Below are 24822 nucleotides of genomic sequence, written 5' to 3' on the forward strand. Positions count from 1 at the left end.
CGGGAGATGGCGCCAAACGACTTTGCTTAAATAACAACGCAAACCTATAATTCTCGGGCTGTGTTGTACACATTAATCAGGTATTTGAGAATGAAAGAAAAAAGGAAGGCATTTGTTAAGGGAACGTGGATTCAATACGATAAACAGCATCAAGGTTTAGTAATAGAAAACGACCAGTAAGTAAAAGGACACTAGGTGGCGGTATCACCCGTCAAAAGCATCTAAATCGACCTAAAAAGAAACGAAGAAGAAGAAGAACTGAAACTAGTGGGCGGGACAAAAAATAAAACACTGGCGATGCCAACGAGCTAAAGATGCTCTTTCTGCTGGAAACAACTTAAAAAATATATATCACAAAAAGGTTGGAAGATGAGTTCCTTTGCAGGTCGAATGAAGGAGTATCCCACCGTTTCTCTGGACCGGTTCGACCGGGAGAACCTACATTCTCGGGCTTATTTCCTCTCCCACTGCCACAAAGGTGAGCCCGGTGTTACGGTTAAACGGGCGACCGTGTTGACTGTTAAACCCGCTCATATACATCGTATATTTCATATAAACATTAAGCAATGGATGTTAGCTTTGAACTGGTAATATTAAATACAATATAGCTGATGTCCTTCTGTTTTTATCGTTTCAACAGATCACATGAAAGGACTGAAAGGACCAATACTGAAGAGAAAACTGCAGTTCAGGTGAATTTTATTTGACCTTTGAACTCTCATGAGGGATTATTTAACCTTTTGGCTCAGGCTACTACTTTTACTCAGTATTTAAGTACATTGTAGGTCAGTGTTTCCATTTTCTGCGACTTTATACTCAACTCCAGCTCAGATATTTTGGCAATTTTATAAAAGTATGATTTTAAATTCAGGACTTTTACTTGAAACAGAGTATTGTTACATGTTAGTATTGGTAGCAACAAGACCAGAGTACTTCTTTCTCTGCACAGTGATATTGATTTATAGCTTGTTAAAGTTGGTGTATCCTGAATTGACCCAAACAAAGATTACAATAAGCGACTATCAGCTCTGGGTGGAAGCAATGATGTCATGCTGTAAACAGTTGTAACAACAACACTCACTTGTAATTCTCTGTTTTAATGTATTCTCTCTGGGTTTGCAGTCGGACAGTCAGGCTTTACTGCTCCTTTGTGACCAAAGAGCTTCTGCTGAGCAATCCCAAGTACTCCTTCTGGGAGGAATACATTGTAAGTCCTTTCAATTACGTTCTTTTTTACTGTGTATGCAGGTGGTAATTAAGGGTTTTATCCACTGAGTAACTGTGAATACCACAAGCAAAGTCAATTAAGACTAGATAAGATATATCAAACTTACTCAAAACATTTGCATATCCACTGTTGAATGATCTGTTTTAGGCTCCCTTGGAGCTGGAAAGCCCAACTCAGATTTCTCTGGTTGACGAAACATCTGGAGAGGTAAAAACTCTTTTCTTTCTTTTTAGTAGTTTCTCTTGTCAAATATTTATATACAATACAGATTGTTTTTAACCATATTGTCTGGTGTTTCCTGGACAGAAAGAAGAGGTATTGGTCACGTTGCTTCCCGCAGGCCACTGTCCCGGCTCCGTTATGCAAGTATATGGTTATCTGCACGATAAAGGGCTACTTTGCTCCGATGTGCATTAAAAATACACATTTATTACTCTTCTCAAGACACCAATGAATACACAAAATACAGAAAAGAATATTCTAATCTTTTGTCTGGAAAGTTTATTTATCTTCTTTTTTTAACGGTTGTCGAACATCTTTACGCAAAAGTCAAAGTCTGAAACGGCGTGTTTCTGCGTGCAGGTTCCTGTTTGAGGGTTCCCGTGGCAACGTGCTGTACACGGGAGACTTCAGGTTTTCGGCCGGAGACGTCTCGAGGATGGAACATCTGCACTCCGGCAGCCGGTCGGTCCCGATGAACACCTTCAATAGTTTTTTTTTCTGTCTCACAGATTCTCTCACTAGTAACAGAATATTATCTTATAATATTAAATATAGTTATTATTCAAGCTCTCGCTCTCAACTAAACTTCTTGTTTTCTGTTTCACACGCAGAGTGAAGGACATTCAGAGTGTTTATCTGGACTCCACTTTCTACGACCCGCGATTCTACCAGATTCCCACTCGGGTAAGTTTTCACACAAAACAAGACTTTTAAAAAAATGTCAATTTGGGTTTTTGGAAACTGTTAAAATACATTTTTATAAACCAAACAATTTCTTGACTCGTCAACGTTAATTATACAAGATAATTTATGATAGAAAGGGAACAGACAGGCATGTCATGCAGTAACAGTGATGATTATTGTGTGTGTGCGTGTGTGTGTGTGTGTGTGTGTGTGTGTGTGTGTGTGTGCGCAGGAGGTCTGTCTGAACGGCATCTCGGAGCTCGTTGGGAACTGGATCAGTCAGAGTTCGTATCACGTCGTGTGGCTCAACTGTAAAGCCGCGTATGGATACGAGTACCTGTTCACCAACCTGGGAGAGGAGTTCAACACACAGGTAATGCACAAACACAACACACACATATATGTAGGCGCGCGCGCGTGTGTGTGTGTGTGTGTGTGTGTGTGTGAGTTAAATGTTCACATGTTGCGTTGTTCCACTGTGCTCTCAGATCCACGTCAGAAGTCTGGAGATGTTCAGGAAAATGCCGGAGATCCTGAGCTACGTGACGACGGACCGCCGGACGCAGATCCATGCCTGCCGACACCCGAAGGTCCCAGTCTACCCTCTCATACACACACACACACATGCACACATCCAGGGTTTAAACATGGGTGTCATCCCAGTTCTGAATTAAGATTTCTTTGTATTTATATTTTTGATATTTAACGCCCGTTGTTTTTCGTCAATTCATTAATTTAGCACAGTTTTTTTGTGTGTGTCTCTGTGTGTATGTTTGTGTGTGTGTGTGTGTGTGTGCAGGATGAGGAGTTTTTACAAGGCAGCCGGCTGCCGTGTGGCTGCACCGCCTCTGACGGGACGCCTCTTCGCATCATCAGCATCAAACCGTCCACCATGTGGTTCGGAGAGAGGATGAAGAAAACCAACGTTATAATAAAGTGAGCGCCGGTTATGGTGATACAAAACCCTCTGATGGGTTTCTAAGTACACAAGTTCACCTTTTATTGGTTCTGAAAAGGCCGTGAAATAAGAATTTAATTATAAATCACATTGACTTTGGTTTACGAGCATTAAATACACTTTTTTTGTGTTGCGTTTCCAGAACCGGAGCCAGTTCCTTCAGAGCCTGCTTCAGCTTCCACTCCTCCTACTCAGAGGTTCCTCCATCATTTATTTCAATTATTAAACCAGACCAAACCAGTTTGTTACACACACACACACACACACACACACACACACACACACACACACACACACACATACACACACACACACACACACACACACACACACACACGGGTCTATTAGGAGCTTAAACAAGACACTTCCCCCCTCAGTTACATACTTTACAGAGTTAAATACTGTATTTTTAATCAGATATGCTGGATCTTCCTCTCTGATTGGCAGATCAAAAACTTCCTGTCCGACCTCCAGCCGGTCAACATCTACCCCAGCGTCGTCCCGATCGGTCGCACACTGACTGAGGTGACACAGATGTGAGTGTGTCGTGTTCATTTGTTCATCCTCTCTACTTTATTTGCTCCTCTGGTAAAAGACGTTATGATAAAACTGTCTTTAGGTGACTGTGACGTCTGGAGCTGAGGCCATGAGTTAAACGTATCTGCAGCTATTTTTTACATTTTTAAAGCCAAAACACAAAACATTCTCTTGTTTTCAGCTTCTAAATTGTGAGGATTTGCTTTCCTTTTTCTTTGATTTGGACAAAAACAAGCAAATCGAAGATGTAATGGAGCATTTTTCATTATTTTCTGTCAAAAAAATTCCTTTTTAAAACTATGAAATAGGAAGCCAATGTGAACTTTTATATTTTAATAAAGTAAGAGCCCATTACATCTGCGACACAACATGAATTTAAGAGCTGTAACTAGTTTAATTGTGTTAATAATAATACGTTAATAATTGCGTCTGAAACTGTCAAACGGCCGCGATGATGTCGTCGCTGTGTGTTTGAACAGGTTGAAGCTGATGTGCAGGAGCCGGTCCGATGAAGCGTCGTCCGTATACAAACCTCTGGGAGTCCTGAAACGCTGCGTGGCGGAGCGGCCCACATACGGTGGGACACACACACACACACACAGACACACACATGTGGAACCACAACAGGTGCAATAACACATCGATGGTTGTCTCTTGTCGCTGTGAAACTGGTTTTCAGGTCACCGTGTTGGAATATGAAAGAGTGACTTCTCTTTGGTAAAACGCGCCTGCCAAATTATCGCATGTGTGTGAGCATTGGTGTGTGTCTGTGTGTGTGATAAAAAAACAACAACAACCGAGTAAATGTAGTTGTTCTTCCTCTAAAGTAATCACTAAAATCATTTTGAATTCTTTCACACGTGGGTTCAATATCCACTTTATTAACTAACAAACTTAATTGTCGGCGTATCTTTTCAAACACACACACATAATTGTCGGCGTATATTTTTCAAGTAATGTTCTGTGTTTCACTCATCAGACTCAGGCGGCGACGACGGGCTGTTTGACGGTCTGGACTTGGCGCCGGTGAGGAAGAAGACGGCGCTGGACCAAGACGTCACAACCGGTGACATGATTATTTTTAACTTCTCGCATTATGATGAAGTTATGGATCAGCGCTCACACCGTTTTATTTTCTGATCTTCTAGTGGGAGCTGCGAGTCCTCCGATGACTGTGTCTATGGTGGAGTCTTTTCCTCTGACGGTCACGGACGCTCAGCCCGCGACCCGCAACTTTGTGGACTGCAGCGAGTCGAATGATGAAGAGGAAGATGACCAGGAGGAGGAGGAGGAAGGAGAGGAAACTGGGAAAAAGGTGATTGACGTTGAAGGAAGCGGCTCCTCTGCTCTTCCTAAATGGGAGGATTTCTTCACGGCAGAGACGCTGACTGACAGCCAGAACAGCCTCAACAGCCAATTACAGTCCTGCTGCTCCGCCCCAAGCCCCGCCCCCTCCAAAATGACCGGCTCCCAGAGCCCCGATCTGTTCGGCGACGAAGAGGAGGAGAACTTCAGCCTGACCCTGTCCGCCTCGCTGTCCAATCACTCCTCGCAGAACCTGGATTCGTGTTTACCCGACACCCTCATCCTCCGACCGGAGCCGGGGGGGCGGGACCAAGGGGACTCGAGGACCAATAGCGTGCCTCGGGCGGAGCCGGAGGAGCTCTCAGGGTCTCAGGCGTCGTCGGACTTCGACGTGCCCTGCACGCCGGAGTCAAAGGCGCCGCAGCCCGACGAACTGTCGCAGTTGTACAGGAAGCTGGCGTCGGGGGAGGAAGTGGGCGTCGGCAAAGGAAGTCAGTGAGCGACGTCGCTCTGTGACGAACGCAGAACGAGCTTCTAGAAAAACATTCCTCTGCTGCAGTTAAACCTGCAAACCACACGAACCTCAGTAGGTAGAGCAACCACACGCACGCACGCACGCACGCACGCACGCACGCACGCACGCACGCACACACACACACTTATTCCAATGCACTTTAAATCCACATGTGCCCTACACGCACTAATGCACCTGTGTGAGGAATTTCCCTTGAAATACATTTTATTTTGTTGTTTAATGAATATTGATGTGATAATTGTAGCTTCATTCTACTAATTATTAGTTCAGATCATTCATTAGTTTGACTTTATTCCAGTTGAAACAAGTAAAATATGCACAAAACAATTTTTAAAAATATTTTAAACGGGTGTCATAAAAAATATGAAACAGATTTCTTTATTTATTATTAGGTTTCTTTACAGAATTGTGACCAAAATATGTAACAACATTTTTACATATAAGAAATAAACTTGTGTGACGGCGACACAGATCTGATTCTCCACGTTCTCTCTTTTCTTTTCCACTTTTCAAATACTTTGCATACGTTCTACTGTCTCTACTGCGTTTTCAGCTTTAGTCCACTAAAGTACTCAATCAACCTTATAAAAAATAAAGTATTTAAGGGATTTCATGTCATGTTTAGCTATTTAAACGTGTAAAAACACAAAATAATACCACTTTATGACACATTTAATATCCACATTGAATAACTCGAACGATATTAAACCAGCAGCGGTTCTCCAGTAAACAACAGCAGCTGCGATCAGCAGCTTCCCTTCAGAATAAAAGCCCCGGAGGAGAAGACGACTCTCTGACGTCATCTCGCCGCAGGAACCCACTTCCTGTCCTTTCATCCTTTCACGTGTCCTGGTTTATATTTCAAACACAGCAAACGGGTGAGCGCTGCAATGTTTATCCTTTTTATTAAGTTTACACTGTAAAGCAAGGTGTACACATGTTCTCCGTTATCTTTATTATAATAAAGCACATGTACTTCACACAGTGGGACAAACGTTCAGACATCTTGAAGCAGTTCTATTTGAAGTCTCCTGTGAGCTAAAGTGGATCTTATATTCCATATTGTTGTTGTCAACTAATCCTTTAAAGACCAAAACCAACAACAAAACAGCTCTGGAGCGCTCGGCTTCAGACCCATCGGTTCCAACTGAAGACAAACATCTTGAAAAGCAGCTCACAACATGTATTATTTATTTTTCTGAAGGCTCAGAAATCAATCAAAAAGCTCTTTGCTTCCGCTTTTTAGCCAACGTGACTCATGACTGGAAAATGGAGCATTCGTCAGGACTATTTTCAGCCGATACTTCACAAATTCACCTTTTTTCAGGGACACACGACATCAACGTCGCAGCAAACCAGTATCATCTGTGTAAAGACGAGCTGCAGTGACAGAAGAAGAGCTTTGAGTCACAGAAAACGGCCGACACCGTTTTTTATCGCTTTTATTGACTGAATATCACCATCATCCTCCTCCAAACCTGTTTTTAATGTCCCGCGTCCATGGTTCTCAAATGAAGGGGGACGTGAAGATGAAATAAAATACATTTAAAATGAGCATCCATCGATAAATCCTTTGAAAATAGTTGTTCAATAAATATTTAATGACGTATAAGTGTGAGTTCATCAACTAAATTGAACATTTTATACATTAAATCAGACACTGATGGCACAGCGCTGTTCATTACATCTTTTTTTCTCAAAAAAACCCTTTTGCGCTGGTTAAGGAAGGTCCTGAATGACAGTCTGACCTCAATCAGTGCGTCTCATCCTCAACATGGAGAGCCAGCACATCTTCCGCCGCGCTATTGTCGTCATGTTGTGGCTGCGACACGCAGCGAAACCAAGTGGAGCTCCACGTGAACCGCTTCATCCTCTTTGCACACCAGAGTCTTTGAGCAGTTTGTTTGGCCCCCGGCGGCCGGTTCAACCAGAGCGGATCCCATTACAGTCCTCACGGAGGCTGCTGGGGAGAAGATTGGCTCCGCTGGTTCCCATCTGAAGCCGATGACAAAACGCCTGCAGGGTTTCTGCTTCTGTTGCAGCTTTCGGGCACAAAGAGACGGCAGCGTGATTTAAAACTCAAACACGTGAACGCATGATTTAATTTAATAGATGCAGTGGAAGAAGAAAACCCCCCAGTGCAACATGAATATGCTGCATTAATACAGGAATGATCTCTTGTTGCAAACATATTGTGTTCTTATTTATCCCAAAGGAAATAGTTGTGCAAGGAAAGAGTGCAAATAAGAACAAAATATGAATAAAGATTATCAATAAGGTGCAAAAAACAAACGCACACAATGACAGAATTGCAAATAGTATTATTTCAAATAATATCATGTATGATTTCTTGAAGGGATTTTATATATTTATATATATATATATATATATATATATATATATATATATTCTGATCACTCAAGGAAGTTTCAAGTGCTTTTTTGCACCGTGCTGACATCATCTGATGTCAGCATCCTCATCCTTAATGAGAAAAGGCAGAGAGACACTGGAGGGGGTCGACACGCACACAACACACACATGCACACACACACACACACACACACACACACACACAGTGAAGCGACACACACCTGGCTCGTCATTAGATTAGAAGCCGTCCCCCCACAGCGGCCTCCTGAGGGACTGCAGGTCTCTCTCTGTGGAAGTCAGTTTAATTAATATTACACAAAGTGCACACGGTGCACTAACAATATACAATATGTACAGAACTTACTGGTAAACATGTGTACACACACACACACACACACACACACACACACACACACACACACACAGAAAGACAATCAACAAAACATAAACACAGACTGCAGTGATCGTCAGTGTTGTCTCTCTCCCATGCTCTCATGACCCTGAAGACTCAACAGGAAGTGTGTGTGTGTGTGTGTGTGTGTGTGTGTGTGAGTGTGTGTGTGTGTGAGAGTGAGGGACAGACGAAGTACAGACATTGTCGCAAACAGTGGCTTCAATTTATGTTACTCTCTTTTTTTTCTTTCGTCACAAACAAAATATGATAATATAGTGTGTGTGTGTGTGTGTGTGTGTGTGTGTGTGTGTGTGTGTGTGTGTGTGTGTGTTACCTTTGAGTGATCCTATCTGTATTTCAGGAATGTTGCTCAGGTCGGCAGGAAAACCCACATACACACCTCCATAGTTCCTACAAACACAAACACGCAAAATGTAAAAATATTTTAGATTTAGAATGTGGTTTTCTGATTTTTTATATATATATATATATATATATATATATATATATTGGTTTATATTATATATAAACCAATATTATATGTAAACCAATATTGCACAGACTGAAAATCAGAACTGACTCACCTCCATTTGTCGTCCTCTGCCACTGACTCTTCTGATCTGTCAACACACACACACACACACACACACACACACACACACACACACACATTAAAAGCTCTGTGCTGACGGAGCATCAGAGAAAGGTCAAACAACAAGGACTCGTCTGTAAACGTGTTTGAGTGTGATCTTTACATGAAAGAGGAGAAACTAACTCACATCTTTGACGTGGACTCGGCACGTCCTGAAGTCACAAACACACATTTACATATTTAAACATGATGAACAGTCTGCAGATTTCAATTTATATCCATATTTATTACGTTTTTTTTGTTCTTTCTGTGATGATCTTCATATTAATTTAAGTGTACAAACATCTTTTTACTTTCATCTACCTGAGATAACAGGAAGAACATCTGCAGCAAGACGAAGGAGAAGAAGAAGAAAAAGATTAGGTAAAAGAAACATCTGTAACTTGGATAAACAGTGAGCAGCCAGCGAGGCATCGCACCCTTAACATTTTAAACACTTATGATCTCATAGATCTCACAACCTTTGGCTCAATTCACAGCTGCGGATATAAGAACCTTTTGTTTCAGTTGAGGTTTGACCGTCTCTTGAACAGTAAACAACATGAAACAAGTGCAGAGAGGTTCATGTGTGTTTAACGGCAGTTTACAGGGAAAAAAACTCCATTTTCTGACAGAAAAGTCTCTAAAAGCTCTGAAATACAACTAAAGAGAGAGAAGCGTTGAATGTGTTGAATGTTCTCTGCTCTCTCACCTCCAGTGTTGCTGCTGCTGCTGCTGTTGTTGTTGTTGTTGTTGCCGGCTGGTGAGGAATTTCCACACCCCATCTCTCACCTGAGTGTATAAAAACACAGAAGAAGAGGAAGGAAGGAACCGGAGGATGAGGAGAAGAAGAAGAAGAAATGAAGAAGCCGTGGAGCAACAGGTACGGAGAAAGAAAGAAGGACGAGGTCGTCCTTCTAGTCCATCGAGGGTTCCTGTCGGCATGGAGGAAGGATTGAAATGATGGTAAGAAAAGAGAGGAGGGGAGGGGAGAGAGAAGGAGTGGGAGGGCGAGAGGATAGAGAGTGGGGGAGAATGAGAGGGAGAGAGAAGGAAAGGAAGAGAGGGAGAGGATGAGGGAGGGAGAGAAGGAGAGAGTAAAGGAGAGAGGGTATTCTGAGAGATAAAAATGACATAAAACATGAGAAACAAAGCCAGATTATTAGCAGCTTTACTAATTTGTAACATGAGATTATGAGGTGTAAAAAACAGACAAACAAAGAAATAAACAAAGAAACACAACATACAATAAGAAGAACACACGTTACATTTATTTATTATAATTTTTGAATAGCAGCGAGACAATAAAATGTGTTTCTTGACGTCTTCTGACTCGTTTGGTGTGAAACATAAATAAATTCAACAGGAAGCTCAACGTGAACCAGCTGGACGTCCAGTGAGGAACACTTACCTCAATGACGCTGACGCTCCAAGATTAAAAAAGAGGAGGACCTTCTGGTTTGACCCAGAAGGAACGAGGTTCTACCCAGAAGCCTTTGCTTCTGAGGCGATTTGCCTCTGAAAGCTCTTTTCAGGAGGATTCCTCCGGGTTTCAAACTCATGAACGAGACGTTTTAAATGCTCTTCATATTCCTCCGGCCGCTCCACGCTGACGCTCACGAGCCGGCGTGGGAAGTCAGAAGTGGGAAACGCATAATTATCGAGCCGAAAAAAGAAAATAACGCCTCCGGAGACGTGATTGTTTCTCTCCTCCAAACTTTTAATTGTGGCATTATCGTCCTGGTGCGATGATTCATAAATAGATGTGCTGAGAATAACTTTAAAAAAAAAAGAACAATTACTGATAATCATGTGATTCCCTTCTAGGGAACTGGAGAACATGACGTGAGGGTTTTTTTGGGGGAGAATTTAGCTTTTTAAACCTGGAATAACTGAATGTTTGGCCACTGGCAGTGGAAACAAGCTGTAAACATAGAAAAATGATTATTTAATTAGTATTAATCGAGAGTTTGGGTCCATCTGATGGATCTAAATCCAGCATTGTCTGTCTTTTAGCTCTGGGTTTGCTCTCCACCGGCGCCTGAGAGCTCTTTAGATGCTAAATGTTGCTTTATTTTGTTCATAATCTGCAGTTTGGTGCAAAGCAAAAGTGTTAAAATTGCTTTTTTTTTTGGAGATTTTTTGCTGAAAACAGCGAGCAAAGCCCTTTTTTAAAAATGTTGTTGCCCAAATTTCTTCCTGACTCGTTACTAATGTTGAACTGCAAACCTTTAGAGACATTTCAGGCGCTGCAATATCCCCGCCGGGGGAAATCAATACCATTTTAAATTGAACTGCGTTTTGAAAAAGGCCCACTGTCGGCAGATCCTCGCCTTTGATTGGTTGACAAGAACAACAACAGACTTTGTGCGTCGGTTAGGCAGCGGGGAAGAAGAAAAAGGAAGAAAAGACTCTGTTCTGCCTTCACGTCTGTCAAAATGACTAATGCCACACACACACACACACACACACACACACACACACACAAAGTGACTTTCAGACATAATTGATCTTTCCAGCAGGAAGTGGAAATGACTTCTGGCCGCATGCTGAGGGTCTTTCATCAGAAACGATTTTAATGTGCAGAGTTCCTCACGTTGTGTTTCATTCAGTCAGAAATATATGAAAGAAACGATCCAAACACTTGGATCCAAATCTAAAAAGATTTTTATCGATTTTTTTTCTTACTTGTTCTTTTATTTTGCACCAAAACACCAATGAAAATTGCAAATATAAAAATCTTGGTAATAAAAAAAAGGATATCTGACAATTATAAAAAGATAGAGTGAATTTAAATCTTTATTATCTTATATATAAAGTAATATTATTATATATATATGAATATATTATAATATAAAAGGGTAAAGAATAAGAATGACATGAAGAGACAGTAAGTTGTAGTTCCTCATTGTGAGCACATGGGGGCAGTGTTGTCATATATTTATCAAATTATGCTCTTTGTCTCCGGATGAAAGATTGATCCCTCAAATTATAACCGACAAATGACTCACGATGTAGATAACACTTTATTGATGTCTGCAGGTAAACATTATATAAAGTTCTTAAAATGAGCTGCACCTTTACCAGCTGCAAAATGAAAGCAATGAACACATTAATGCATCAATTATTATAATACAACAATATAATACACCGTAGTCTGACATAGGGTATTCTGCATATTGAGCCCTTTTTGTATTTTTTAAATAATTCTCCTTATTATCATTAAACACAAAAGGGATGTTCAACACAGCTGCTGGGAGCTTCAGTCCGTGGCACTGTTCACACTCCATACAGGAGGTAATGCTGGGACGGGCACTTCCCACACTCCATAGAGGGGCAGACTTTGACTTCTACTAGACAAAAAACTCTAACTTCACACTCACACTCCCTCCCTCCCTCTCTCAGCTGCAGGACGCAGCAACATCCTCTCCAGGACGAGCCTTCAATGTCCCGCACTTGGAAATGTCGCTCATAATCCTCTTCGTCGCATCTCTGGGTGAGTTTTGAAGTTGTTTTTCGTACAGATTTTACTTAAGGTGCTTTCAGGACACAGAAAGAAAAAAAAGTCTCCAGCAGCTACACATGTAATGAAAGCCATCTGTAATCCATTAGTCATTTTTTTTCCCAGAAATGTTATTGTTTTGGAAGTTGAGAAAGGGCAAAAGCTGCTGGAAGGTTTGACGATTCAATTAAATTGTATTGCGCAACCCTGACAGAGAATCCTTGTGATTTCAATTTAAACCCACCTCAAACGTGCTTCACGCTTCTGGTTTTCCACATAATTAAAAGCTGATATATGGGACAATTTCCCGTTTTTATCACGGGCGATTCAGGATTGTCCTCCTCCTCTTCTTCATCGTCTCCCTCCTCTTCGCAGCCCTGTGGCGGCCCGTCGGGGCGCAGCAGCTGCCGGGGTTCCCGGACGTCTGCACCGAGGGCAGCTGCTACCCGGCCACAGGTGACCTGCTCATCGGCCGCGCACACAAGCTCTCCGTGTCCTCCACCTGCGGCCTGAAGCAGCCCGAGCGCTTCTGCATCGTCGGACATCTGGAGGTAAGAAAAATGCTGCTGGGAAATGATCTCAAGCCACTGGAAACATACTTTTAAGTTGTTTTCTTGATCCGTTTAGACCATGAACTACAAATAGTGGGAAGAAATGCTCGGTATCTTGGTACAAACAGGTGATTTTAAGAGACTTCTTGCTTCATAAGTAGCAGAATGAGTTTGACCTTCGCTGCTGAAGCTTGAAACACGGAGTGAGAATGTTCCTTTAACAGGAGGAATCGTGACGGAGATCGACGACAAGTTGATGTTTAATAAGAACCCACGATGTTAAGGTTATGAATCAAGACAGAGAGAATAACCATGTTAATGTATACCACATCCCCTCAGTGGTGAGATTGATTAAAGAGCGGGTTTCTTTCCACTCGACTCGGTTGCAGGTAAATCAGTCACGAGAGGTCCAAAATATACAAATGTGCATTCCAGTTCAGTCGGTCATAGCGAACCACACATGTAGATCATCTAAATGTATGCACATAAAACCACATTTGTACGCAGAAAACGTAACTTTTCTTTGTACTGAGTACTAGTACCATACATACATGTACATGTTGTACTAGTGAGAAACTGATGTAGACATTTTAAACCGACAAGAGCTTTTTTTAAACAAGTAAATCATGCGAAACATTGTTTTTTTAAATTTATTTTTATTTTTTTATACATATATATTCTTTATTTTGTATTTATTTATATATATTCTATTTATATGTATTATTATTTTTAATAAACAATGGTTTAACATTTAAACATTGCTTTTGATAAAAACTAATTTAAAAAAAAACATTTATTTTTTTTACTGTAATTTGCCTTTTTTTATGTCTTTGACTGATTTTTGCAAGAGAAAAGAGCCGGTTTGATGTCAGCGATGAAACCCTCACGCTATTTAAATGTGTTTATGTTTAAGAGTCTATTAAATGTGCAGTGAGTTGATCCTGATCAGCGCTTCTGGAACAAATGTTCATTCTCATCAGCGCCTTCAAAATGTCACAAAACAGATTCAAAACGCCCCGTTGTAAATTCCCCGACCTCGAGACGCCGTCTTCTCATTGTTTCAGATCATTTCACGTCGCTTTATGTTGAGTTTACTGTCCAATAAGGTGAAGAAAAGCATCAAATTCTCACATTGGACATCCACAAACTGTCATTTCTCCCACTGATCACTTCAGTGTCTTATGCCGCTCCCTCCGTCATGTGTGGGCAGTACAGTATCTGCTCGCTGTCTCGTGGAGTGTCAGTCCAGACATTCCTCTCCACAATAAAAGCGCTGTGTGGCCTCACAATCGCTTGGCTGTGTGCATTTGGGCCGGAGGAGGAGAAGAAGAGGAGGAGGGTATTCTCCTCTTCATCAAACACCCCTATGGCGAGCTCTCTGTGTGAATGGCGTCCTTATAAAGTGACACCCTGCGGGGGCCTTTTTTTTTCTTCCTGAGCTTCCTGACGATGAGCAAAGTCCTCAAGTATGAGGGAGGAAGCGAAGCCTCTCCTCCGATAAACACCGCCGAGAGAGACGGCGCTCACGTTTCAACGCTGTTGGCAGGAGCGAAGATTGAGAAACTCTTGTTTATTCAGAGACCGCGATACTTCAGTGTGTCGGAGCCAACGCATCGTTAAACACACACGTGATACACACACTGCGCTGCTACTACAGCCACATGATTATTGAACTCATTCAAGCTGCTGCAAACAGTGAAGTTCTTCTAAATCAAACAGTTTATTCATGTTTTTGTTGCTTGAATCGTCTTCCTCCAACGTTCACAGAGCTGGAAACACTCCTTTGCCTAAAATGTCCTCGCATGCTGTTGCAAAAGGGCTGTGGATTGGTTTAAAAGGTTCAAAACCGACCGCCATGATGGGTTTCGCATGTTCTCCACATGACTGTTATGAGAAGAATATGTAGGCGTTTTATTTTGGAGAGAAGAAGCTGTTTGAAGATGTTACATTGGGTTGTTTTTGTTGCATAATTTTACTACATTAACCAAATGATTCATAATCTGATTGACTGATTATGTAAATAATCATTAGTTAAGCATCTCACATCCTCTTCTGTCAAGACGTACATTCATCCAGCAGACTTTGAGATATTAAATCTTTTTAAAAGTCTCCATGAAGACGATGTCGTTGAGAAACAAAGACTTCCTTCCTTCTCTTTTATGTTGCGTTCACTGTGAGTTCCTGAAGCGTCTTTAACCTCCTCCGTGCTCTCTGCGTCCGTCAGGAGGAGAAGAAATGCTTCGTGTGCGACTCCAGGCGGATGTTCGACGATGACCTCAACCAAGTCAGCCACAGCATCGACAACCTGGTCACCACCTTCGCCCCCAACCGCCTCAAGACCTGGTGGCAGTCGGAGAACGGTGAGGTTGGCGCCTCGCGTGTGCGTGAGAAACACAAAAGGAGTAAAGAAAAAAAAAAGAGTGTGTTTAGCGTCGAATTACAGAGACGGAACCGAAGATGAAGGAAGAAGCAGCCGAGCGTGCGACCGAGGCTCCGCTCGTGGGAAACCGAGCTCGGTAATGACTAGACGAGGGGAGATCACAGGGACTCTCGCTGCGGCCCGAGGGGGCGGGGCTTACAGGTGTGCCGGGGAGAACAGGTGTGCAGGATGGAAACGCGTGTCGTCACTTGAACACACCGGCGTTTAAAGGTGGAGGTGGAGGCGGGCAGAGGAGGAAGTGTGTAATGAGACAGCGGAGGTTCAGAAATCTCCACAAACAGTTGAAGTATCTGAAGGATTCAGATACTTTACTTCAGTAAAAGTACAAATACCGCAAAATGTACTTAAAGTCCCAAAAGTAAATGTACTTGTTGCAGAATAGTGGCTCTTGTGAGTGAATATAGTCTATAATATATATTTATTAAACCTGAGAAAGTAGTGTGAGATACTCGTTAGTGACACCTTCAAAAGTTCTGATTCTCAATATTTTTCAGTTTACTGCAATTTAAGACAATAAATTCAGTAAATCTTTACATTTCAGAGGCTGAAAGTGTCTGAAATTATGACATCTTTGGCATTTTATTGCATGAAAAACCGCCTAAAAGTATGAATCAGTTATTAAAACAATAGCTTTAGTGTCTCTTCTTTGTATTTGTCTCGTTTGGTGCAGAAAAAGTCAAATTTGCACATTAACTGATTCCACTCACGCCGATCCGTCTGGTTAACGATCAACACTTCCTTCATGTGACCGCCGAAAGAAATGACGGCGACGTAAGGTCGTTCAGCTCCAGCGGAGCAAACTCTGGCCTCTCTGCTCGCTCGTCCAGCTCGTCGTCGTTCCCCTCGGAGCGCCGGGAATCTGCCGGCGGTATGAGTCATGGGAGGCGGCGGCGGCCAGAAGTGCAGATGGCTGACAAACGGCAGGAAGCCGCAGACACACAGCGGCTTTGCTCGGGATTTCCTAATTCCCTGGTGGTCGTCCTGCAGCTCTGTCTCTGCGCTGTGATGTGAAGACGTGAAGAGAGACCTGGATTAACCCGCTCAGTCAAACAGTTGCTGTTTCATTATTTGACTTCTTTAGCTCATTCGCTTTTTACTATTGGTGCATTTTACAACTTTTAGAACACGATGATTTAAACAACTAAATACTTTACGAATTCTTCCTAAAACGAACTAAGTATTTCACGATCTTTTCATGAATCGTAGTATTTCACGATCTTTTCCTAAACATATTTAAGTACTTTATCATCTTTTCGAAGTATTTCACAATCTTTTCCTAAATCGTAGTATTTTACGATCTTTTCCCAAACATATCTAAGTACTTTATGATGTATTCCTCAACATATCTAAGTACTTTATGATGTATTCCTCAACATATCTAAGTACTTTACAATCTTTTCCAAGTATTTCACAATCTTTTCCTGAACCTAATTAAGTACTTTACGATCTTTTCCTCAACATAACTAAGTAATTTACGATCTTTTCTAAGTATTTTTACTTTTCTATCCACTTTTTTACGAAGTGGATTCCTGAGCAGACTGAACTTTATTTTGAAAGGACTATGTGTGTGCAACAAGCAGAAATGTCTATACTTTCCATAAGTTAGCACATGAGCTGATGTCTGAGGATAAGTCGACTTAACGGCCACGCAGCTGTTATAACTTTATTATTCCCAGAGTTACAGACACGGCATCATGTGACGGACCCAGAAATTATAATTACAAGATTTAGCTTCGATGTAAAGTTAGCTTCAAGCGCCTGCACTCTTCCTGAAGGGAAGCTGGAGAGTTTTACTATGTAATCCAGGTAATAGGAGAACCCTGTTTTTCAATAAATAATGAAATAAATAATGAGATCAAACCCACATTCACACATAAACGTCAGGAGGAATGTAGGAGTAGCTGCTGCGACACGATCCAGAACCGGAGCTTTATTAGATCCACGTGTGAACGCTCAGAAACCTCAGCGACACAAACATGTACAGGAAGAATAAATGGTGTGTGTGTGCGTGAGAAAGTCTGTCTGGGGTGTGTCGTCGTTTTTAGTTGTGTTTTTTTATGAATGGGGGAGATTTAATTGTTAATTTCCTGTTTCTTTTTTTTACCTGCAGGCGTGGAGAATGTGACCATCCAGCTCGACCTGGAGGCCGAGTTCCACTTCACACACCTTATCATGACGTTTAAGGTGCCTGCTACACACACACACACACACACACACACACATGTTATACCCACGGAGATAAACGCGGCGTCGACAGCTGTGCTTGAGGAATGTGGTAAATGGTTCTGGTCTCTGGAGGACGGTGGGAAGAGAGGAAGGAGGGATGAGTTGGAGGCTGTGCAGTAAAAAACTCTTCTTGCTTTCACATGACGGTGGCCAGCTGGCGTTGTGCCAGATATTCATCGTCATAATCACAACACACACTTTCCATGTGCATCCGGTCTCGTCCCGCTTTGGGATTAGATGGCAGGAAAAAAACACTTCAGGAATATCAGGTTTTTTTTTATTCTGGTATCCTAATGAGGGGAAAACATATATTTACAGTTTATTAAAAGTCCCCCCAAAGTCATTTATACTGAAATCTTCATGTAAAATATGCAAAGAAACAAGTTATTAGTTGGGATTAACTGGACATTAATGACATATTATTTCATCAGGTCATGCAAAAACATGGTATAAATCCAAAAAACACAAAAAAAAACATTTTAGATATCAAATTAAACAAAAAAATCAGGGCGAGAATAATATTAAAATGTGCTTTAATCATATTAACATGTTGTTTAATCATAATAAAATGTTCTTTAATCATATTAAAATGTTCTTTAATCATATACGTTATTTAATCATATTCAAACATTCTTCAATCATATTAAACTGTTCTTTGATCATATTAAACGTTCGTTTATTATATTAAACTGTTCTTTAATCAGATTAAAATGTTCTTTAATCAGATTAAACATTCTTTAATCATCTTAAACTGTTCTTTAATCAGATTAAAATGTTCTTTAATCAGATTAAAACATCATCAAAAGGTGATAATGCTGAGAAAAAAAGTTATTTCAAAGAATAAAAAGCATCAACGGTGGAAAAAGTGGAACCCGATGTGGCTGCAGAAATAAAAAACCTGACGATAAAAGACTCTGCGATGTTTCTGCAGACGTTTCGTCCGGCTGCCATGGTGATCGAGCGGTCCATGGACTTTGGGAAGAATTGGCAGGTTTATCGTTACTTCGCCTACGACTGCGAGGCGTCCTTCCCCGGCGTTTCCTCCGGGCCGATGGCCAAAGTGGACGAGATCATCTGCGACTCCCACTACTCGGACATCGAACCGTCCACAGAGGGAGAGGTGACGATTATTTACATCATAATACGAGCGTCTGGACTCCATTTAACTTGTCTGAGAGTTTAAGGAGAAATAGCCGCTCACAAAAGTCCCTTTAATACAAACTGTTGTTTCTCTTCCAGGTGATATTTCGGGTGCTGGACCCCGTCTTCTCGATTGACGACCCCTACAGCCTGAGGATACAGAGTGAGCTGATCCTAAATTACCTTTAGGGAACAAAGCGTTGGCATCTTGTTGTTGTGTGGTTGACGTTGTGTAGATTAGAGGCCCCTTAACCCTTTAAGTCACACAATGGTTTTGCCATAAAATGAGTAATTTTCAAATTTATGAACCTGAACAACACAGTTTTATGACTGAAACTCCTTCCTAACAGGCCAATGCTTTGTTTTATTGTGTTTTGTGTCATTCTTTAGGCCCTAATCTTTCCAAAAATGTGCCTTATTAGTTTGTGGGCTGTTCTTAAGGCCCTGAAACAGACAGTTTGACCACTCGAGGAGCCATTTTTGATGAATCTGACTCATAATCATGCTGGTTGTTCATAGTTATGATATGGTATAAAAGTATATTTTTGGGATTATTAGAACTCATTTAGGGTTCATATGACTCCTTGAACACGGGGAACAAGAGGTACAGAAGGAAAAATGACTCCTATCTATTAAGCTAAAAAGGTTAAAACTCCTATAAAGTATATTGTCGTTTTTACTTTTAAGTGATTTATTGTAATTGTACCGCACTTCACTACAACTACTGGACATTATTTGAAGATAACGGACCAGTAGAGTAACATGTGGCTGAAATTTTAGGAGAAAACTCAAGCGGACACACTGCCGGGGGTTCAGTTTGACCTCAGCGTGACCTTTGACCTCTCTGGTGTCTGACGAACACATGGTGGTATTGAGGTGATTTCCAGTTTTCGGCTCGGGAGGAGCGCTGGGTGGAATTTCACGCGTTGGAGCGACTCGGCCTTTCGTGCATTCGCCTACACACACTCACACACACAGACACACACACTCATACACACACACAGCCTTCATGTTAAGTATGTGGTGAATACTGTGGGTGTGTGAGGAACAAAGGTGGCGTCTTTGAGGTTGGAAACTCGGCAAGTAACTTAAAACGTGTGTGTGTGTTTGTGTGTGTGTGTGTGTGTGTGTGTGCAGACATGCTGAAGATCACCAACCTGCGGGTGAAGTTCTTGAAGCTCCACACGTTGGGCGACAACCTGCTGGACTCGCGCGAGGAGGTGACGGAGAAGTACTACTACTCGCTCTACGACATGGTGGTGCGCGGCAACTGCTTCTGCTACGGCCACGCCTCCGAGTGCGCGCCCATCGACGGGGCGCCGAGTGGCGCCGAGGGCATGGTACGACTGAACACACACACACACACACACACACACACACTCGGACGATCGCAATGAATGCAGAATGAATGAATACCTGTGAAAACTTTCATGGAAGTCCTTCGAAGTGCTCGGAAGAAATGGACATTTTGAATATCCATACATATTATACACATATACATATTCTTATAGGTTGCATTTGTGTGTATGTGTGTGTGTGTGTAGGTCCATGGCCGCTGTGTGTGTAATCACAACACAAAGGGACTAAACTGTGAGCACTGCCAGGACTTCTACCACGACTTGCCGTGGAAACCCGCTGAGGGCCGAAACAGCCACGCCTGCAAGAGTAAGAACACCAAACATGAACGTACAGATTACGCACACAATCTGTAGATTAATCCATACGGGAAATACAATTTCTATAGTTTATAACACAGAAGAAAACAATGAGATAACACATAAATACAAGAGAAAAATGGGGACCCTTTTGTATCAGGTCACAAGGTACAAATCAAGAAAAAAACATGGTATGAATCGCCCCAGAAAACATGTTTGATATCAAATTAATCATAAAAATCAGGGCTATAATCCCCATCTACAACCTGTAAGCACAACTCAAGCAATAAGTATGATTGGGGGTTAGGGTTAGGGCTGCAAATATCAAGAAGAAAACAGCATTAAATGTGCGTTTCCTCCTCAGAGTGCGAGTGCAACCAGCACTCCACGTCGTGCCACTTCGACGCGGCCGTGTACGTGACGACCGGCAACATGAGCGGCGGCGTGTGCGACGACTGTCGCCACAACACGATGGGCCGGCAGTGCGAGCAGTGCGCGCCCTTCTACCACCAGCACCCCAACCGCGACCTGAGGGACCCCAACGTCTGCGAGCGTAAGCCACCCGACCTCCGCCCATCGACACTCACGGTCTGTTTAGAAAGCACGTCGGCCTCCTCCGGGTCGGGTTTCTCTCCCTCAGACGAGCGCCACCTGGACCCGCGGCCTTTGAGGCGAAGCGCTGTTGCTCCGTCATGATGACATGATTACAGTACAAGTGGAGATACAGCCGCTTCCTCCCACCAGGACTCATCTTCTAAAGTACACACAGCTCTTTGTTCGTGCAGCTCTCGTCCGTTCACACTCACGGATAACTTGCCGGTGATGTAATGTCACGAGAAGATAAGACCTTTTGCTGTTGCACATCACTTTGTTACAGAGCAAGACATGTCTGCCCTCACTAGAGCAGACAGCCCGGACATTTATAGTCCTAATTTACCCGAGAAATATCGTAATCCACCGGGCTGATTTCCATTTAATTTGGTGAGCACACACACACACACATACTCTTTGACTTTTCCTCCAGTGGCTCTTTCAGGCCCAAATTTCATCATCGCACGTGAGACATTTTGAGAGGCTGCCAGGAACTTTATCGCGCCTCCAAGCGTGACATTTGGATCTCCTCTCTTGTGCCTCAGATAAGGCTTCCTGTGTGTTCGGCAGTGGGGGAATAAGTACTCAGATATTGCTAAAAGATCTCACTTAAAGGGCCAGTGTGTAGGATTTGATGGCTTCTAGCAGTGAGGTTGCAGATCACAACCAAGGTGTCATATATATATATATATATATATATATATATATATATATATATATATATATATATATATATATATATGTATATGTATATATATATATATATATATATATATATATATATATATATATATATATATATATATATATTCTCATGTCATCAACACAGCTTGACCACCAAGTAGTTTTATTTTTTAGGCTGCCTATTTGATGTTGATATTATCCTCTTATTTATCAAAGTTCAGATATAAAAAGTGTCCTCGCTGTTTGCGGTGATCGTGATCTGAAGAAACTCTCTTTCATCAGAAAGAAATCTATTTTTAAATTCCCCTCAAACTGTTTGTTTGTTGTGAAATATGTTATAATATTCTTCACATGACCGTGAGGTGGAGAGGGATGATGAAGCGTTCACAATTTCCCATAATGTCATTCCTCACGTCTGCGCAGCGTGTAGCTGTGACCCGGCCGGGTCTCTGCAGGGCGGGCTGTGCGACTCGCACACCAACGTGGCGGCCGGTCTGATCTCGGGTCAGTGCCGATGCAAAGCCAACGTGGAGGGCGAGCGCTGCGACCACTGCAGGCGGGGACACCACGGCCTGGGACAGGGGCCCCACGGCTGCCTGCGTGAGTCACGACGTGTTTAATGTGTATATTGACTTGTGATATCTCGCTTTTCAGCGTCCTTGTCATCCAGCCAGACAAGTTATTCACATTTAGCCGTGGTGTGTGTCTTCTAGCTCGCTGTGGAGACGCTTAGATTTTGTTTGTGGAGAGTTTCCACTCACTATGAAACAGGAACGCCTTGAAATACCACGAGTTGCTCCTTAATTTAGCCCAGAAAACATAGCAATGTGGTAACCAGAGCTCTTCTAATAGGTCTATTAAGTTCAAAAGGCGAAACCCAAACCCACTAAAACACCTTAAATCCAAAAGCTGATCAATTAATAAGTGTTAAGTACAATTTAAGGGATACAAGACATTCCCCTTTTGTTTCCACTTCTGTTTTTTACCCTTTACAACCTCCTTAACTGTGCATGTAAACTATTAAAATACCTACATATAAATCTATATTACAATCCATTCATTATTATCTCCCCCTGAGAAAAATACCATTAAGAAATAGCTTCTTTTTCAGCACTATAAGAGTGTAAATTAATGCAATTTTAAAGTGGAAGGTTGTCACATAGTCTCAAATTTCACCAGAAATAGAGATTGAAAGTGCATTTTACTGGAGAACTTAAGATCAACCCGCTGACACACACACATGCACGGTGTAGATAAACGACAGTCAGACTCTCTGACTCAGTCGAATCTGTTGCTTCATTGTTGTGTTTGTGTGTTTTGGCAGCTTGCACTTGCAACCCGCTGGGCACTCTGTCTGGAGGAAGCTCCTGTGATTCGGACACAGGAAGGTGCTTCTGCAAGCGCCTCGTTGACGGAAACAACTGCGATGAGTGTCTGGTGCGCAAACACAACTCCCTCGATTCAAATACTCACACTTTTCTGTGTGTGTGTAAACAAAATGTCTGTTTTTCAATCTTTTCCCTGTAGCCGCAGCACTGGGGTCTGTCCAATGACATGGACGGCTGCAGAGCATGTGACTGTGATCAGGGCGGCGCTGTCGACAATAAGTATGTCAAAAAGATCACTTTTACTTGTTCATTATTTAACTTATGACTGTGCTTAATGTTCTTACATCTTTTATTATCGAATGCAACAGCCCAAAGGAGTCATATTTCACGACAAAACTGTCACGGGTGGTATCAAAAAGGACTCAAATGCCAACAACGGTGTAAAGTAAATGTGTTCATTCAAAAAAAAAAGAGTCTTGCAACAACACTGGATGAAGTGCAGAGGTTTACAGGATCAAAACAGGACGACTTGACACTGGGGCGGGAGACAAACAGGGTTTAAATACACAGGGAAGGAGCAGGTGAGTGGACAGGGCAGATAATCACAAAAGGGCAGGAAGTGCAGGGACACAGAGGACACAAAAAGTACTTCAAAATAAAACAGGAAACCAGAAACAACCCGAAAACATCTGCACTAAAACGCTGAAAAATAAAAATGCATGAACTTTTGCAGGTATACTGAGATTAATACTAAACGTCTCGCTCCACAGCTGTGACCCTCACTCGGGTCAGTGTGTGTGCAGAGAGCACATGTTTGGAAGACGCTGCGATCGAGTGGAGTCCGGCTTCTACTTCATCACCTTGGACCACTACACCTACGAGGCAGAGGACGCCAAGCACGGACCTGTACGTGTGTTTTTGTGCACCGTCCCAACGCGTCTACCTGAACGTGTTAACTATACAGCTCCCTCCATCTCTTGCTCCTCCCTCAGGGCGTGACCGTGGTGCCGAGGCCGTACCCTCTGGACCGCAGCCCCACCTGGACCGGCATGGGCTTTGTGAATGTCCCAGAAGGAGCCTACTTAGAGTTCACCATCACCGACGTCCCAGAGTCCATGGACTACGACGTGCTTATTCGCTATGAGCCGCAGGTAATGAATGGTTATGCTTTGAGCAAAATGGGGCATTTTGTTTGTTGCATGTGTTTCTGCTACACAACAAGGCTTCATACGCAAAATATTTGACCCCGCTGCAGTGAAATGAGAGATTTCCTAAATAGTTTGACAACCTTTACATCGACAAAGTTCCCTGTAGTAACTTAAACTGTGCGAAAATCCTCCCGCGCCAATTTTAAGTCCCAGCATGCCCCATTCAGACAACCTTTTGGCATAAAATATGTAATTTTTCCATTTTTGACACCGTTTTTTGACTGAAACTCCTTCCTAACAGGACAAGACTTTGTTTTATTGTGATTTTTGTTGCAGATTCTGATTCTTTAGGTCCTAAACTTTCTTAAAAAGGTGTCTTATTGACGCTCCAGGAGGCATTTTTGGGGAATCTGGCTCATTTCAAGCTGGATGTTCATAGTTATGATCAAAATATCTTTTAAAAGTGATTTTTTTGCAGGTATACATTTTTTTCCCAAGACTTTGCTGAACAAATACATACAATAAACACAAATATTAGAATTATTTTGGGGTTTATAGACGACTCAAACACACAGGGGGAAAAGAGGCCTGAAGACAAAACTGGTTCCACAGTTTTCAACGCGTTAAAATAATTATCGGAGTGAAAAATGCCGTGTTTTTGTGTGTCTGTGCGTGCAGCTGCCAGAGCAGTGG

General features: G+C 42.2%; 3 protein-coding genes across 3 annotated transcripts in view; 2 read left to right on the forward strand and 1 right to left on the reverse strand.

The window, feature by feature from the left end:
* The first annotated feature begins 31 nt into the window (after positions 1-31).
* dclre1c (DNA cross-link repair 1C, PSO2 homolog (S. cerevisiae)) lies at positions 32-5553 on the forward strand. Its single transcript, XM_068586918.1, has 15 exons — positions 32-478; positions 641-692; positions 1123-1207; positions 1376-1435; positions 1535-1590; positions 1811-1912; positions 2062-2134; positions 2367-2507; positions 2623-2724; positions 2934-3070; positions 3235-3289; positions 3540-3628; positions 4109-4206; positions 4609-4695; positions 4778-5553. The coding sequence occupies exons 1-15, from the start codon at positions 370-372 to the stop codon at positions 5431-5433; spliced, it is 1902 nt and encodes a 633-aa protein (XP_068443019.1). The 5' UTR covers positions 32-369; the 3' UTR covers positions 5434-5553.
* Positions 5554-6844: 1291 nt separating this feature from the next.
* On the reverse strand, positions 6845-9805 carry LOC137791773 (overexpressed in colon carcinoma 1 protein-like). The gene is made up of 7 exons (XM_068586919.1): positions 9577-9805; positions 9189-9209; positions 9013-9037; positions 8818-8853; positions 8568-8644; positions 8061-8126; positions 6845-7511 (listed from the first exon to the last, which is right to left on the reverse strand). Exons 1-6 carry the CDS (start codon positions 9647-9649, stop codon positions 8077-8079), a joined length of 282 nt encoding a protein of 93 aa, XP_068443020.1. The 5' UTR covers positions 9650-9805; the 3' UTR covers positions 6845-7511; positions 8061-8076.
* Positions 9806-12263: 2458 nt separating this feature from the next.
* lamb1b (laminin, beta 1b) overlaps positions 12264-24822 on the forward strand; it is a 22921-nt gene continuing 10362 nt past the window's right edge. Inside the window, exons 1-15 of the mRNA XM_068586331.1 lie at positions 12264-12360; positions 12742-12917; positions 15142-15277; positions 17468-17541; positions 18515-18703; positions 18823-18886; positions 19861-20063; positions 20268-20388; positions 20743-20931; positions 22077-22253; positions 22978-23090; positions 23181-23260; positions 23752-23887; positions 23974-24132; positions 24808-24822. The exon at positions 24808-24822 is cut by the window's right edge and continues 119 nt beyond it. Coding sequence (XP_068442432.1) covers positions 12327-12360; positions 12742-12917; positions 15142-15277; positions 17468-17541; positions 18515-18703; positions 18823-18886; positions 19861-20063; positions 20268-20388; positions 20743-20931; positions 22077-22253; positions 22978-23090; positions 23181-23260; positions 23752-23887; positions 23974-24132; positions 24808-24822 — 1866 coding nt within the window. The 5' untranslated portion in view covers positions 12264-12326. The remainder of the gene's footprint in view (positions 12361-12741; positions 12918-15141; positions 15278-17467; positions 17542-18514; positions 18704-18822; positions 18887-19860; positions 20064-20267; positions 20389-20742; positions 20932-22076; positions 22254-22977; positions 23091-23180; positions 23261-23751; positions 23888-23973; positions 24133-24807) is intronic.

Source organism: Clinocottus analis, unplaced genomic scaffold (assembly GCF_023055335.1).
Source record: "Clinocottus analis isolate CAN_PGR_092001 unplaced genomic scaffold, fCliAna1.0.p SCAF_20, whole genome shotgun sequence".
Lineage (NCBI taxonomy): Eukaryota > Metazoa > Chordata > Actinopteri > Perciformes > Cottidae > Clinocottus > Clinocottus analis.